Source organism: Hibiscus syriacus, unplaced genomic scaffold, assembly GCF_006381635.1.
Source record: "Hibiscus syriacus cultivar Baekdansim isolate YM2019G1 unplaced genomic scaffold, ASM638163v2 tig00110597_pilon, whole genome shotgun sequence".
Classification (NCBI taxonomy): Eukaryota; Viridiplantae; Streptophyta; class Magnoliopsida; order Malvales; family Malvaceae; genus Hibiscus; species Hibiscus syriacus.
In genome coordinates, this window is record NW_024062795.1 from 6,302,641 (window position 1) to 6,319,671 (window position 17,031).

Here is a 17,031-nt window from a genome sequence, read left to right on the forward strand (position 1 = left end):
ATTTTAAATCAAAATTATTTATTTTTTATATTATTTTTCCCACCAAGTAAAAAATTCGTGCACTGGCGAAAATCGGTTACGACATGTATTATATATCGTTAGAAAATATTTATATATACTTTTCATTCAAAAGATGGATTGAAGCAGAGAATGTTATAATAACTTAAGAATCATTCGAGGATTTGCGGCATAGAACAAATAGTATATGTTCATAATCTTTTTAAATAATTGACAACGCACACACATCCTATAGACATAGATGTTCAAACTCAAAACTTTTAGGGAGAAAAAACACACTTTAACCACGGATGATGATAACAAAATAAGGGTTTTCAGTGACCCAAAACCCTAAAAACATATAGCAACCCCTAATTTCATCAAAAGTTAATTTTACCCTCCTATCTTTACATGAATTCAAAATCTTTCTTCTATTTAAATCCGTCTTGATTCGAATATAAATAAGGTTCTAACAATAGTTTTGTTGAATTAATTAATATAATCTCTAGTCTTATAAACATAAATCATTGGTGCTTTTTCCCCTGGAATTAATTAGAGTTGTTGCTATCAGACGTATATATTTGTATTCAATTCTAATTTCAACGATCTGAACACTTTTTTCTCCTGTTATAAAGGGGAAAAAAGTTGGTCGGTAATTAATTTCGATGAAATTAATGTTACTTAATGTATTTGTATTGTACGTTACTTTTAATAAGAAGTGGAATGCACTAAAGGACTTGGTTCCTACGATCAATGGGTCACCCACCATTTGTTGTTGTTTTCAGAAAATATTTACGTCCAGTAAATTGGCTTCAACCATACTCAACCTCCTATCGAAACCCCGCATCACGTGGTTGCGCATGCAACTTTACCATTGTTTTGGGGTTTTTCCTTAAAATTGAAATAAAATATAATGAAGATTGTCTAGTAATATTACAATGATCCTTTTAATTATTAAAATTATAAAATTAATTAATATGTTAAGCAACATCCTCTGCTATTGACTCCTTCAAATTCTCTGTTAAGTCACTTTCCTGATTATTTTCCAATATTTAAGGATTTCATTGTTTTCAAGGTTCTCTTTTTCATTAATGTGTTAGAGAATTCAGGTGATTTTGATATGATTCTACGCTGACTTGTTGCCAAACTAATAATCTACCGTTTTCTAAAGAAATAATAAAAAATAAGCATAGCCTTCATTTATTGTAACCTTTATTCTTTAACTAACTATTAAGTTAATGTTCGATATGATATAAATTAATATTTAATATACAAAAAATATATATGGTTTGAACTCATCAAAAGGTTTTAAGGATTGAGAAGAGTTTTTTTTTTTTTAGATATCTTGAGTTTGAGTAGTTTCATCTGCAAAGTGTGTTTTGTCGATAATTAAAAAAAATCAAATATATATTATTTTATAATAATTTCAAACTATTTATAAATATATACAGGTAAAGGTGTTAAAATTGGATTGTGTGGGATATGGAGCCATGCAGCAGCAACAACCTTCCCCAAGTATTAAACTACTGCCATAGAGATTTCCAACCAACAATGTTACCGACCGATGTGTTGAAAAGTCAAAGCAGCCGGCAGCTGATTAGATAAATTAGTCAGCATGATTTGGTTGAAAAGTGAAATGGAAAATTGTAAATTTAATCTTTATACTTTAGAGTATTTACAAGATTAGCTTCAACTATAAATTCCCTAACCCATTTAGCTTCAAAATCATCCCAAATCATTCTAGCTTTTTTCCAATATCATAGAATTTAGAAAGATTTCTTGAGACTTGTTTTCTCCTTGTTAGATCGAAAGAAATTGTAATTCCTATTTTCTCATAGTGAAATCCTTCTATCTTTGCCCGTGGTTTTTATCCTATATTATTTAGGGGTTTTTCACGTAAAATTTGTGTTTTCTTTATCTTCATTTTTATTTTCTCAAATTATCAGTTGCGATTTTGCTCTATCCGACATATGTATTCCGCAACACGATGGAGTTTGAGGCCTGAAAATTTTAGTCAGAAATGGGAAAACTTGTTTGGTATATTTGGTGTATGTATTTAGATTTGAAATGGATAATTCCCCCACATCCATGTACCATACGTATAGGCCAGGGTTTCAAGCAAATATATTCATTGTGCTACACCAAATCTTTTTAACAAACCCGGTCACTTTTTCTTCAATTCAACCTCGTTATTTGTCCATTTAATATCCTATTTAAACCCACGTTAGACTCGTCAATATTTTAAAAAATATAATTTTATTGATTGAGTTGAGTTTAACTAGTATTATTATTAATACAAGGATGAATATTTGTTTGAATCTAGTCAGAATTTCAAATTAGTCAAGTTTACAAATCTAAAATTAAAAGGATATTAATAACGCGACATGTTAATTAAAGGGATATCAATAAATTGATCTCTAAATTTTTAAAATTTTATATATTCACCTTATTTAATTAAAAAAACTTACCAATGTATCGTTTCTAAAAAAACTCAAATTCATTAAAGAGAATTTGAGTGACAACTTTCTGAAATAATAAAATAAAAATTTATATAATGTTATCAAACACTTAATTGAGGTTGTGTCATAGGTTAATTGAGCTTGAATTCAGTTAATTTTTTATTCTTAAATAACAACTAATATAATTGCAATGATATTCTTTTATATAATTAAACTCATATCGAATAAAAAAATTAAAATATTTTGCATATGAAAAATATAGAAAAAAATGTGCTATGCATATCATCAAATAAGAGAAGCTTAATATGAACGGGTTAAACGTACAAATATATAAGACGTCTTGTAATCGACCTTTAGTCAACTTTTAAAATAGTGATGTTATGACTATATCAACGGCTAGTTAAGGTTAAATTACTTTATGAAGGGTCAAAATCAAGTTTTTAGTTTTCTGTGCCGTCCCTAACATACTATTAATAATCTGATACCGATGTTTCCCTGTTTTTATTCATCAGAATTAAAAAGAAATTATTATCATTAGTAGCTTTGATCCTTAATTTCACAAAATCCCTGATTTTTTTTTTCATTTTGTTTATTAATAATGACAATACATGTGGGAGCTTGTATCAAATTCAATCCTCGACATGATCCGAGTTTGATATAGACTCAAAGAAAAAAAATTAATTTAATTTAAAGCGATAAATTTAGCGAAGATTAATTAGAGATTAAGTCGATTTTTAAGAATCATATTGTATTCTTTTATTTTCAACTTAAAAAAAATATATTCCTTTTTTTGGATAAAAAGCTTTTCACAAATAATTTATTAGTTAACTAATTAACATAGGTTGTTCCTCTTAAATATGTTTTTATTTTATTTTCAATGTCATATTTTAAACTTCTAACTTATTTAAGAGATCTAATTTTGAATCTCATTCAACCGACTAATAATTAATATTATACTTCATAATTTTTATATTGATGCAATCATAATTTTATCATTTATGGAGAACCAAAATACAATTTTATTATTTTGGAGACTAAATCCTAAATCAATCCTGAATTTCGTCCTGATTATCTTCTTTGGACGTTGTAGATAGCCTCAAAGTTTTATCACGCATTACGAGGAAATCGAATGTCCAAATTAGTAGTACAATTTCAGTTTCAGTCCTTTCAAAATCTTAATATTTCAATTTAATCCAATTAATCCCTAAGTCGTGGGAAAATGAAAAGAGAAGTGGCCTAGTTGAACAAAGGGAGAGTAACTGAGCGTTTGTCCGTGCTGATTCACACATTTGACATAGAACCCTGAATTCGTAAACGAGATGGAAATACCCCCCATCCGCAAAAAAAGAGCGTGGCATCACGCCCGAAGCAAGAACACGAAACGGTCGGCGGTGTTCACGCGCCGGTATTACGTGATTGATTTTTTGAGTAAAGTATAGTAATAGTCACTGAACATTTCTGAAACTTGCATTTAGGTCCCCCAACATTTAAAACTTGCAATACAGTCCCCCAACATTTATTCCGTTTGCAATATGGTCCCCCAACTTAAACCACAGTTAGAAAATTAGGATAAATTATATAAACGGTCATTGAACTTTTCAGTCACTTGAATTTCGGTCCCCCAACTTTTAAAACTTGCAAAACAGTCATCAATTTCATTCTAAACCCCAATTTCCAAAGTAATTCAATTTTATTCTAAACCCTAAATTCTAAAATACTTCAATTAAATTCTAAAATACTTCAATTTAAGGTAATATAGGCTTGAAGAAAGAGTTCAAGGCACAGACACAACGAATAAAAATATATTTATATAAATGTATATTTATATTTAGATGTATAAATAAAAATATATTCATATATTAATGTATGAATCATTTATATTTTTTGAATATTTTATTTTTAATAAGAAATTAAAATTATTAATTATATTAGAAATACTCAACTTAAGATTATATATAATCATGAATTATAAATATGAAAAATATAATTATTAAATTTAATTTAAAAATATATAAATCTTAAATTTATTCTTTTAAAATATTGTATCAACTAATATTTAAAAAATATATTAAATCTATCAAACAATTTATCAAATAAAATATTTTTTTATTGTAAAAAATATAATATTTTCCCATTATTTATTGCTTTCAAATTTTTTGCCGAAGTTCAAATCTCATTATTTCCATTTTACATTATATTCTTTTTTTCCTGGCATTGGTCATACTATTAGTATATGTATTATTGTATATCTCTTAACACAAACGATGGTGTTAGCTTAGTGGCTCCACCCTATATCTTTCATTTGCGTGACTCAGGTTTGAGTTTGCCCAAGACCCAAATTTTACTTCTTTGTAACTTAATTTTCTTCTAATTAGGAGGTGACATGTGTCACCAATAACACATATCATGATCATGTGTTAACACATGTCAGATCCTGATTAAATGATTAATTTATTAAATTTTATTTAATTTAGGACCAAATTGATAGCATATATAAATAATTAGGTGGTAACACGTGTCACCAATGACACGTGTCATGATCATGTGCTAACACATGTCAGATCCTAATTAAATGATTAATTTATTAAATTTAATTTAATTTAGGACCAAATTGATTATATAAATAATAAAGACTAGTGGCTTAGTTGAAACAGTTAAATAATTATGTGGTATGATTGATAAATTTAAAAGATCGATGACAAAAGTAAAAAGGGCTAGATAGTTAAGTTGTCAACCGAGTAGTTTACACTTTTATTTATACGTCAAAATAACATTTTATAAATTTAAAATTCGAATTATTTTCAACCTCTTTTATATCCTAACTACTTTTTTTAATTAAAAAATTTCTTCAACAGATAAGAATTATACTATTATATTTATATAAAAAAATACGTATCACATGAAATAAGATGAAATTAAATAATAATAACTTTGACATAATTGAATTTAATTTAAGTATTTTGGAATTTAGGGTTTAGAATAAAATTGAATTACTTTGGAAATTGGGGTTTAGAATGAAATTGATGACTGTTTTGCAAGTTTTAAAAGTTGGGGGACCGAAATTCAAGTGACTGAAAAGTTCAATGACCGTTTATATAATTTATCCTAATTTTCTAACTGTGGTTTAAGTTGGGGGACCATATTGCAAACGGAATAAATGTTGGAGGACTGTATTGCAAGTTTTAAATGTTGGGGGACCTAAATGCAAGCTTCTGAAATGTTCAGTGACCATTACTATACTTTACCCTTGATTTTTCCTTTTTAACCGTGTGCAAAACTGAATTACGGAAAAAAGTTAACCGAAGTTAGTTGCTTTGTTTGCAACAAATTTAACCGCTTTCAAAACAGAACCCACGTGCATTTTTCACCTGCACCAAGCAAAAACACACGTCGGATTCGTGCTGAGTTTATTTTTAATTTTATGGTGAAAATTCTTAATTTATGAGATATATATTTTTAATTAAATCTTTATTTTATCAAGTAAAAGTTATATATTTGAATCAGTAGAGGTCGACACCTTTTTTACTTAAAATATAAGATGAATTTGAGATTCGATAAATATTCTAAATTTAAATCAAATCAATTAACGGACGAAAAAGAATACTATTAAAATTATGTTCAAATGGATCAAAATTTAGTTTTATCCGACGAATGTCCAACTTTAAAAAACAAAAGGATAAAAGTAAAAGAAAAATACAGAGCTCAGTTTTTTTTTTCACCAGGGTCAACACCATAGAAACAAGCACTAAACATGGTTAAGAATGTAATTAAGCGTAATAAACAGGTGTTTCACTGTTTATACTATAATTATTTAATCTGATTCTGTTCTGTCGTTGTTTGATCTCTCTTCCTTTTATATAAGGTTTCCAGTTTGCTTTTTTATAGGCGTCTCTTGAGCCACAAGAGAAAAAGAAGACAAAGTAAAACGCAGACGATGAATGCACGGATTTCCATATCATTTTGGATATCACATTGATTTTCTAGAGAGAAGAAAAAAATGAGAACAAGGAGAGGGTTCTGTTACCCCAGAGCCGATGTTTGTTTAGAGAAGACAGTCGTTAAAATTACGGGTTTCGCCGGGGATAATATGGGTTGCCGGAAACGAAGAAGACTCTCGCCGGAGATTTCCCGAAAGAGAGATTATTTTGATGCTTTGCCCGATGATCTTGTCATTTCTGTTCTCTCTAAACTAAGCTCAACTGCCCGTTGCCCATCCGATTTCGCCAACGCTTTAGTTGTGTAAGTTTACTGGATTTTCCCCCGTTGCTTGTTTCTCGGAAAAGAACGTTTAACCGCCCGTTGCCCTTCCGATTTTTCCCCTTCCGATTTCGCCCGTTGCCCTTCCAATTTTCTCCCTGATTTCGCCCAACCGACCGTCATTTCTGATGATTTCCTTTTCTATTTTGTTGAACAGATGCAAGAGATTAAATAGTTTAGCACTTTATCCCCTTGTATTATCCAAAGCCTCTCCGAAAATGTTTGCAATTAAAGCTAGAAACTGGTCGGAATCGATTCGGAGATTCTTGAAGAACTGTGCCGATGCCGGAAATGTTGAAGCTTGTTATACACTCGGCATGGTGAGTTTCGATTTTTGATTCTAGAAGAAAAATATAAACATTCTGTAACGAGTTTAACTGTTATATAATTTGAAACAGATTCTTTTCTACTGTTTAGAGAATCGAGAGAGTGGAGCCTCTCTTATCGCTAAGGCGGCGATTAATTCACACGCGCCGGCGCTTTACTCCTTAGCTGTGATTCAGTTCAATGGAAGCGGCGGCTCCAAGAACGACAAAGATCTTAGAGCCGGCGTGGTTTTGTGTGCTCGTGCTGCTTTTCTTGGCCACATCGACGCCCTCCGTGAGCTCGGTCACTGTCTGCGGGACGGTTACGGCGTCCGGCAAAATGTCATCGAAGGCCGTCGGTTTCTCGTACAAGCCAACGCCCGAGAGTTAGCGGCTGTTTTATCATCAGTGGGGACTTCTAAAAAAATTATGCGCTCTTGGCTCACGTGGAGCCTACACCCTGACCTTAACCTTAGCCAGCGCCATCCGGCGGTCCCAGGTTGCCCGTTGCTGAGCGATTTCGGATGCAATGTGCTGGCTCCGGAGGCGCATCCGGCTAGCAAGTTCTTGGTCGAGTGGTTCAGCGCTCGGGGCTGTGTGCCTGGCCCGGGCTTGAGACTATGCTCCCATATAGGTTGTGGGAGACCGGAAACGACAAAGCACGAGTTCCGGAGGTGTTCCGTTTGCGGGGCTGTATATTACTGTTCACGCGCTTGCCAAACTCTTGACTGGAAGCTGCGCCACAAAGCTGAGTGCGCACCGGTAGAGAGATGGCTCGATGAAGAAGGCGATGGCTTCGAGGGAAACGAAGCGGTAAATGAGAACGACGACGTTATCGCCGAAAGTTAAAATAATAACGGCTCATGGTAATTTATTTATTTTTAAGGCAACGAGAAAATGAAAAACCGAGGGCAGTTTTGGTGGAATATTCGAGGTTAAAAATCAACGTTTGCGATGACGATAGTTGCTGAAACGGCACGGTTTTATTTCTATATGTAATTTATAGATGGGGCTTTGTTTATCCCTTCTTCTTCTTCTTTTTTTTTTTTTGGTTAAATCCCTCTTGTACTATATAGATCAACGTTCACCTTGGGTAAATTAAAATTCAATATCTGCTAATTTTGTAGGCATATCATATATTGGCATTTTGTTCAACTTTTACCGTCCAACTCAGTTGGTAGAGCGTAAGGTTTCTAATTTTGTGGTTGTGGGATCGAGTCTCACAGTGGACAATTCATAATTTCGGAGGTCTCTCACGGAAACTATTCTCAACCTGGCGTTGAGGACAGTCCATTATCCTATCTCCCCATCACCTCATTATATATGGAAAAAAGGATCAGTTAATTTTTTTTGTTTGCAAATGTGGGTTCCGAATTACAATTAGATTGCCTAAGATGAAAGCTCTTTTTTTCTTTTACAACAATTATTCAGGAAAAAATATGATCTCGATTATGTTCAAAATAAATATTACTTTTAAATTATTTATATTTTTTATAAATTTTAAATCTAATTCTAATTTTAATTTTGCATAGAAGGGAGGGGAAGAGAAAACTCTACGAGAAGAAAGTAGAGTACTTCTAATAGGTATAGAACCCATGACTTAAAAGAATATAAATGGTCAAATAGGAGTAACTTGGTTAATCGTTCAAATGTGCTTGCTCATAAATTTTATATTTTTAAATCATAAAAAATATGTTTAATGTACATTTGAATGTGACAATCGAATGGTTACATGACATTTGAATTTATACTTAAAGAATATTATATTTATTATCACTTAATATATAATATAATGATAAAAAACTCGTAACATTTAATTGAATAGTTGCTTTAATTCATTTTGAGACAAAAAAGTCATTAGTCGAGTGAAAATCACTAGTTGATTAATTATCGACGTTTGTTACGGATATATTAAGTCCTATTTATCTAAAATAATAACATGATACATTCAACGTGTATCTAAATATATGTGATAATATGGCACATGTCATATAAACATCATTGATGATGTGACACGTATTACATGTACATAATAATTTATCATGTCATATAAACATCATTGATTAATATAATGCATGTCATCATGAATCATTAGCTGATAGAGAAACCCCATTATCTGTATTTAAAAAAATAAATCTCGTCAAGGAAGATTGCTTTCGTTGAATTTTTCAAAAACTGGGAATTAAAATGGACAGGAAAAGGTTACGAAATCCTGACCATGTCTTTTGCTTGCGCCACAAAACACAGGGAGTGAATCTGAAAATGAAACAAAACAAGAGTCTCTTAACAACCAATTCATTCTTCTTCGTTTCATTAATGCATAGAAAGTAAAACATCTAATTATTGCCATCATTATGGTATGATAAAGATATATACGGACCACCTCTTGATATAATGTTTTATGTTAAGTTTAAAAGATAAGAATATCATACAAACATAATGTGTCTAATGCATATGAAATGAAGCCCAAGGCCCATGTTCTCCATTTGGATTGGGTCTTCTTGATCAACCAATTTGGACCCAACCATACTTTCCAACTCCTTTTTCCTCATGTCGTCGTTATTAGGGATGATTGGAATATTCAAGATCATAAACTTAAATAGGCAATTCACATTTAAATATTACATTGCAAAGAACTAAACATTAACTCAATCGACTTCAATCCCCTAATTTTTGTTAGCCATAAATCCAAAGATTAAGCATCAAACAACAGCATGAACTCAAATGGGCAATTCACATTTGGATCTAACATTGCAAAGAATTAAAAACAAGTATCCAAATTTTACGTTGACAGAACTATCAAAGATGAATCATTTGATTTTATGGCAAAAGCAAAACGTTGTGAAGCTTCTTTACCTTGATTTACAATCGAAGGAAGAAAAGAAAAAGTTACCTAACCCGAATTCGAATCAGAATCCGAACCTGAATACGAACTGGAATCCAATTTACGAGCATCATCATCGACATGTTTGGTGTCCATTTTGTCCTTCATCGACACCTTTACTCAAATCCGCAACCGGAATCAATGGCAGATACGTGAACACAGGGTAACCTTTCCCGCTCATGTCGTTAACCAAACAGTTGTCGGACAAATTCTTAGCCGTGGGGCTGAGTGGAAAGATGGACTCTGATTCAGTTTCACCCACAACTTCGTTGAGCTCACCAGAACCAGCTGCCTGTACTCGCTCACGGAGTAGTTCAAAGCGCTGCGAGCGCCGTTGGTTCGAGCCTCGTCGACTAATTTCTGAGCCTTTTCTCTCTGCCGTATGAACCAAATCTTGCGCTTGGTTCACCATTTGCTTACCGGCTGGTGGCACATACTCGTCAAATTTGTGCGTAGCTTCATCTACCTGCAACAGTTACTTTTTAATAAAATTTACTTCAGTTTTCAAAGTACTCCATAACTAATCGAGATTAAACTAGAAACAACGGATACTTACCAAAAAAAATTATCCAAACAAGGAAATATATATATCGTCTAATACACAATTCACTGTTTATAGAATTATACACTGAATATAAATCCACATCACCTTGGTATCAAGATAAACAAGAAGAAGATCAGGAATGGCCTTGTATTTCTGGTAGACAGGGCCAACGATGGTGGCGACGGTGCCCTCAAAGGTTCTGACGGTGGATCGTAATGGACCGGATTTCTGTTTAGCATACTCGTAAAGATTCGAAACGCAAACCAACGCACAGATCGCAGCCACCCTCACCAAGCCTACGTGCTTCAGGCCCTGTTTAGTTCTCTCACACTCTACCTCCTAAAACATGGTAATATTAATAATACATTTTCAAAAAAAAAATCATAAGCTTAACCTAAATGCACGAAAGAGAAGAAAAGAAGATGAATGCCTTTTCCATGGTTGCAAGCTTCTTTGATAGTAGATCTTTAGGGCTTCCGTTTCCGTTCTTGTTTTTGAGTTGTTTAGAAATGCTCTTAGTACGTGAGGCTTGAGTCTGTTGCAACGAACAAAGATCGAATAACTTTTCAATCTGGACCGTTTAATAAAAATCCAACGGTGGATAGTTAATCTGGACCGTTTAAATTGACATTAAGTGTGATTTAATTGAAAAAAATAGCAAATTTAATTCCTTCAAAAACACATGTTCAAGTTTCATTCAAATAAAGATTTAACCTTTCAAAACAGTTGTTTATCGGATCTGTTATGTTAAACTTTGTATCCATTCAAATAAAGATTTAACCTTTCAAAACAGTCGAATAAGAACATAACGTCTTGTATCTGCTAAAATAAGGAAATATGCAAATTATATAAAAATACATCCATGTCCTAGTGAACTACTGCAGTCCTTTTTCATCTGGTACTTTCTAACCATTTTTCAATCCACACAACTCTATAACATGCGTTTCTAGGCTAACATCATTCAATCTGAATAAGAGTTACACTGTCAACTATGTTAAATCTTTTTTTAGACTGTTCGAACACGTCGACATTCAGCTTATTTCTCTCTTTTTTCTATTCGGAATCCCACACCTCCGAATCGGAGTTTGGCTCAGGCCTTAACGAAGGGAATGGTTATAACTGTCTATGATAGAGGAACAGAATCAGTCCCTATTCAACTATAATTTGCAGTTCCGTTTCATGATAAAACTCACCTCTCAAACGGATCTCCCCTATTTGAATCTAGAGTGGGATAAACGGCTGTGGCAATTTTCTCCCGCAGATTGAATTTCTTCGCTATCAATGGCCTCACATCTTTGACTCCAACCAGGCTCTCCAGAAACGGAAGTAGTAAAAGCAGTTCTTGATCTGAATGGTCGTCAAACCAGCTCTCGATCGGTATTCCGTTGTCCACTTGGAATCCAAATGCCTAAGAAGAAAGCCGACATGCACCTCGGTTAAATTTCAGAAACAATGCTTTGTCATGCCTTCATACATGGCACAACATCATAAGAGATTGACATCATGATATTAAGACTAAAACATAGGCATACCCAATCAACATGCATGAGAAGGATTGAACTACACTCAGCTTCTCAAAATGCAGACTATGGGGGGTTTCATCAAATTTTGAGAGAAAACTGTGGTCGACGACACACATAATATTAATAACTAATAAGCATACATACTGATGTACTTATTTGTCTTCTATGCTAAACCTATCATAACCACAGCAAATATTACTTTTTTTTAAAAGCTAATACCATGTCATATGCGCTGGGTGTGCATTAATGAACTGAAAATGACTATTTTCCTTTTTTGGGGCTTCTTCTTCGGTGCTCAGAAGAAACACTAATACAAAGCCCATGCAAGAGAGGAGTTCTGAAAGTACCTGCGGAGAGTTGTCAATAATGATTACATGTGCCAGCTCACGGCCAAGGACTGACAAATCCTTGAGGTAATTGCCATCCACAAAAACACATGATTCTCGGAAAACACGATGGCGAAATACTCTCCTCTTTGGATCAAGCACATTCTGTGTTTTAAAAGGTGCGAGGCGCTCCAAGGCGATTAGCTACCCGAAAGCCTTAATTTTTGAGGCGCTTTGAGGCGAGGGATTCACGTATGCGAGGCGCTTAATTTTACAAAACATTTGTAAATATTTTATAACCATACCTCAAACACAAAACAACTTAATAATTAACTTAATAAACAAAAACACCAAGAAAAATATGTCATATTGTATCTTAAAAAGACAAATAAAAAACATCATCAATAATCAAAATGCCTAAAACTCATCTTCATCATCATCGTCATCAACATCAATCCCAAGCATCTCCTCCTCCCCATCATCTTCGGAAAGTCCAATATCTTGTTCTATCTCTTCATCGTCTTCATCAATCAAATTTAGTCCAGTAGGGCCTTCTACGAGTGGAGGTTTGGGCAACACCCTTTCCTCTATCTCTTGATGAACTTGATGTAGATGTTCTTCTAGTGGAATAAGTAGCTTAAGATGCTCCGGAAGCTTTATCAACAGCATACCATGTTAAATCATCTCCATCAAAGACAAAGTCGTCCTCCTCACCATCTTCATCGTCCATATGGCCCATCAACCACTCGTTGCTTTCATCTATTTCCTTTAAAAGAATAGGATCTGTGGTGTCCTTTCTTTGATATCTCCGTCGCAAAGCACAATTAAACTTGGCATACACCATGCCATTTAAACGACTTTGTGCCAATCTATTTCTCCTTTTTGAATGAAGTTGTTGAAAAACGATCCAGTTCCTCTCGCAACCCGTAGCACTACAAGTTAGGCTAAGAACTCGGATTGCAAATTTCTGTAACTCCGGTGCTGAGGCTCCATATACAAACCACTAATCCGCTATTAACATATAAAATAAATCAAGATTTAATTTTGTGAGGTATGATATATATATAATATACCGTTGTGTAAAATAAATCAAGATTTAATTTTACACATCAATGATTGTTTAATCTGTAATATAAATAAATTAATCTCAATTTCCAAAATAAAAATAAGACTTGTGAATATTATTTTAGTGTAAATTATATTATATAGTTTTTATACTATAAGAAATAACCTCGTAAGCCATCATTTAATTTTTTTAACAAGATAAAAACTGTTAATTTATTAAAAATAAAAAATAAAAAAATTATAATAAAATTTTTTAACCACAACCGTTTAAAATATAAAAAAATTATAATTACAATCTCAAATTAAAACACATGACAATTAATATTTTTTTTATATAATTATTAACCCTTAACATCACACACAAATTATATAAGAAAAATATTAAAAAATTAATTAAATAGACTCGAATAAAATATACGAACAGGTTTGGTGTGAATCACCATCTTTGAAACAGAGTTACCCAGATAAATCATTACCACTTTTTTTTACTTTTTCTTTTAGTATTCTCGCTCTCTCCCATCACAATCCCGGTAGGAGGCACTAGGGGTTCGGTCTCTGATCTCTTGAAAGTGAAACCAACAGTTCCTTGTGCGTGGGTTCCCTTTCTTTGCTTTTAAAGTATCAGCAACACTACGAATCTAAAAAAATGGAGTCTCCCCAATATCAACAACAACAACAACCAAAGAAGAGAGGTCGAAAACCCAAGCCAAAGGACGAGAAAGAACAACAACAACAAAGCGCTGCTAAAATGAAAGAAGGAAAGAAATGGGTCATTGTACGTGAATCGCCAAAAGCATCGCCTCGTCGCCTCTCGCCGCCTCTGACAACTGAATCGCCGCCTCATGTACTCGCCGCCGCCTTGGTGGTCGGAGGCTTTCTTCTAAACGCCTCGCCTCGCCTAGCGCCTCAGGCGCGCTTTTTAAAACACAAAGCACATTTAGTAGTTGTTGAGCATATATGCCTTGACTTGCTGTAAATATAATTATCTCAAAAAGACCGGAAACTTGTTCCATAAAATCTCTTAGGTGAGGACGGCATCTAACATAAACAGTGTGTTCCTGGTGATTAAAATTTACAGGGAATGTGAAGTCTGCATCATCGCAAGGTTCTAGTGAGGAATGAACCAAAGTTTCTGCCAAAGCAATACAATTGAATCAATACCAAAGGGCAATCATTACCAATTATAAGCAGAAAATTCAATGCTAAAATAATGTTTGAATATAGATAAGCCTAAAAAATATTAGGGAATTCTAATGACACTTAAAAATAAGCTTAGATTTCTCGAAGAAAAGAATAAGTTATAAATTAAGATCTGCTTAAATAGTTAGATAAAAAAAGAATATAAATCTAAAACTTGTTGCTTGAAGGCTTAAAGAGTCGGAACTCAGGTTTAAAATACTGCCAAAACTGAAACTGTATGCATAAAAATTCATCTAATTGAATTATCCATTCTCACCATCCAAGTCCAAGACTAGAGTGGTAGGTGGGCAACTTCGGTATGTGGAAGCCTGGAGAAAATATAGTACCGGTCCTACCAGACATATGGTGTTCGGTGTCCTGCAACAGCATTAAAGAAGTAAGCAAATTCTCAACAGCATAGAGCTAACTAAAATAAAACAAATCTAAGAAAATTACCCCGTGGACTACGTGAACACCATTAGCCACATCAAATCCAAGACAAGCATCAGAAGCATCATCATGCTGCAAGGCATATCTAGCATTTAAATTTGTAGCCTCAACAGGCACTTCATTTTGTTTTGGGAGTGTCCTGGCTGAAATATGATAAATTTCACAATTTAACTAACATAACAGATCTTAGAGTTAAAAACAGATGTTGACTTGGAAGCCACGTAAGTTTAAACCCACTGAATGTTTTTAATGGAGCCAAAATCAAGAACAAGTAAAAGCGTTACCACTGCAATGTTTTCCTTTTAATCAAACAAGTTCTGAGGTAAAATTAGACCAACATATTACATACCAGGTTTCTGCTTCCTAACGGAAAATTTAATTAGCTCCGTTACTTTCTTCCCTGGACCGTGTACCTTCTCAGATACCTTCTTCTGAGACCTTGAAGCCTTGGGACTGGCATGATCTCAGGAAGCAATTCTTCCAGAAATTCGTTTCTTTGTTTGCATTGGACCAGGCGTTTCGTTCCAATCCTCGGGATACTATAAATGCCAAGTGTTGTTGAATTAAATAATTCAAATTCCAAGGGTTATGATTCAAATTTAAAGCATTTAAAATTCAATAAAACTTTTAGAAATAAAATGGAAGTACTCCCATACCATGTTCTGACAGTTTAATGCAGGCTGAAACAATTAAAATAACAACCATGTCAAATCTCTAGCTTAAACTTAATTTATATTACCCAAAACTGTCACATTTTACTCATTTTAGAATTGCTTCCATTCAAAACCAGATCATACCCGGAACTCTCCACCTAATTTAAGTCTACAAAAATGCAGGCTGTCATTTCAGGGATCTTAACTTACCCCACTACATCCCCCAAAGAATTCAAATTTCCAACAACATTCAAACAAAATTCAACATGCTTACAATGCACCCCCAAAAGAATACAAATCAATAATGTGAAAACAATCTTCAGTGAAAAATGCATTTCAGAATTGAATGAAGAAAACAAGATCAAATCATTCTACATAAACCATCGAATGGGGACAAATTCTCAAAACCCTAAGTAACACAGGCTCCCAAAATAGAACACTAAACATACAAATAATAACAAACAGGATAACCCAGTTAAGAAATGCATCAAAATCAAAATAAACCCTATTGATTCTCGAACAAGGATCGTCGAACCAGCACAATAAACAGAGCATTTCAGTTAAATTAAAAAAAGTCTGCATGAACCAGAACTTTAATCTCTTGAGAGAAATAGAGTTCATCAAAGATAAGCTGTATGCAACAACTAAAAGCTACGAACTCTAGCTACAAGTAACTCGAAACTAAAGTAAAATAAACAAATTGCCTACCAGATGAGGTAAAAAACAAAAACAAATTTTGAGACAAATAGGGATGCAAAAATGAGTAGACTGAAACCCTAGATTTTGATAGAATTAGAAGGAAAGAGGTTAGGTTTGGGGTTTGGGATTCTCTGGGATTTTTTTCTTTTCCCTCCAAAGACGGAGAAAGAGAGGGAAAATAAAAAGAATGAAACGAAACAGAGGATCGAAAATTATATTTTTGCTTGAAATAAAGAGGTTGGATCATAAAATAAAAATGGGGTTTATTATTTTATTTTATTTATTTTTTAAAAAAAATCAGTTCTTATCAGAAATTGGGCTACTCGCGATTGATGTTGAAAAAATTATACTCGCTACACGTGTTGTAAATGGGTAACGTAGCCGTCGAGATATGGCACGTGATTGCAATTGTGATTGCGAGAGTAGGAATTGAGCTTCTCTGTGCCGTGTTTGAGCTTTATTTTGCTTAAAACGACGCCGTTGGAGACGGATTTCTCTCTCTAATTTGGAGTCGAGGGAGATTTTTGTTTTACTTTTTATTATACGTCCCGAGTCACTGACATTTTTGTCTTAATTCTTTATGGGTTCTTATACTCCTTAAATTTGTTGCATTAGCTCTTTCTATTTAAAAAATTCAAAATTAACCCCCATGACCTTTTTGTTTTTTTGTTCTTATTTAATTTTTATTAG

General features: G+C 33.4%; 2 protein-coding genes and 1 long non-coding RNA gene across 4 annotated transcripts; 1 reads left to right on the forward strand and 2 right to left on the reverse strand.

Annotated features, from left to right (window-relative positions):
* The first annotated feature begins 6,362 nt into the window (after positions 1 to 6,362).
* On the forward strand, positions 6,363 to 8,141 carry LOC120134074 (F-box protein At1g67340-like). The gene is made up of 3 exons (XM_039150550.1): positions 6,363 to 6,695; positions 6,871 to 7,033; positions 7,112 to 8,141. Exons 1-3 carry the CDS (start codon positions 6,454 to 6,456, stop codon positions 7,865 to 7,867), a joined length of 1,161 nt encoding a protein of 386 aa, XP_039006481.1. The 5' UTR covers positions 6,363 to 6,453; the 3' UTR covers positions 7,868 to 8,141.
* Positions 8,142 to 9,975: 1,834 nt separating this feature from the next.
* On the reverse strand, positions 9,976 to 10,974 carry LOC120134286 (REF/SRPP-like protein At1g67360). The gene is made up of 3 exons (XM_039150738.1): positions 10,877 to 10,974; positions 10,552 to 10,785; positions 9,976 to 10,368 (listed from the first exon to the last, which is right to left on the reverse strand). The coding sequence occupies exons 1-3, from the start codon at positions 10,883 to 10,885 to the stop codon at positions 9,976 to 9,978; spliced, it is 636 nt and encodes a 211-aa protein (XP_039006669.1). The 5' UTR covers positions 10,886 to 10,974.
* A 3,082-nt stretch (positions 10,975 to 14,056) lies between these two features.
* LOC120133896 lies at positions 14,057 to 16,227 on the reverse strand. Of its 2 annotated transcripts, XR_005517132.1 has the most exons (5): positions 15,777 to 16,227; positions 15,339 to 15,734; positions 14,996 to 15,132; positions 14,817 to 14,917; positions 14,065 to 14,492 (listed from the first exon to the last, which is right to left on the reverse strand). It is a non-coding gene; the product is annotated as an uncharacterized LOC120133896 (long non-coding RNA). The 2 variants fall into 2 exon arrangements; XR_005517131.1 differs by having other exon boundaries at positions 14,057 to 14,492; positions 15,339 to 16,226.
* Between the last annotated feature and the right edge of the window lie 804 nt (positions 16,228 to 17,031).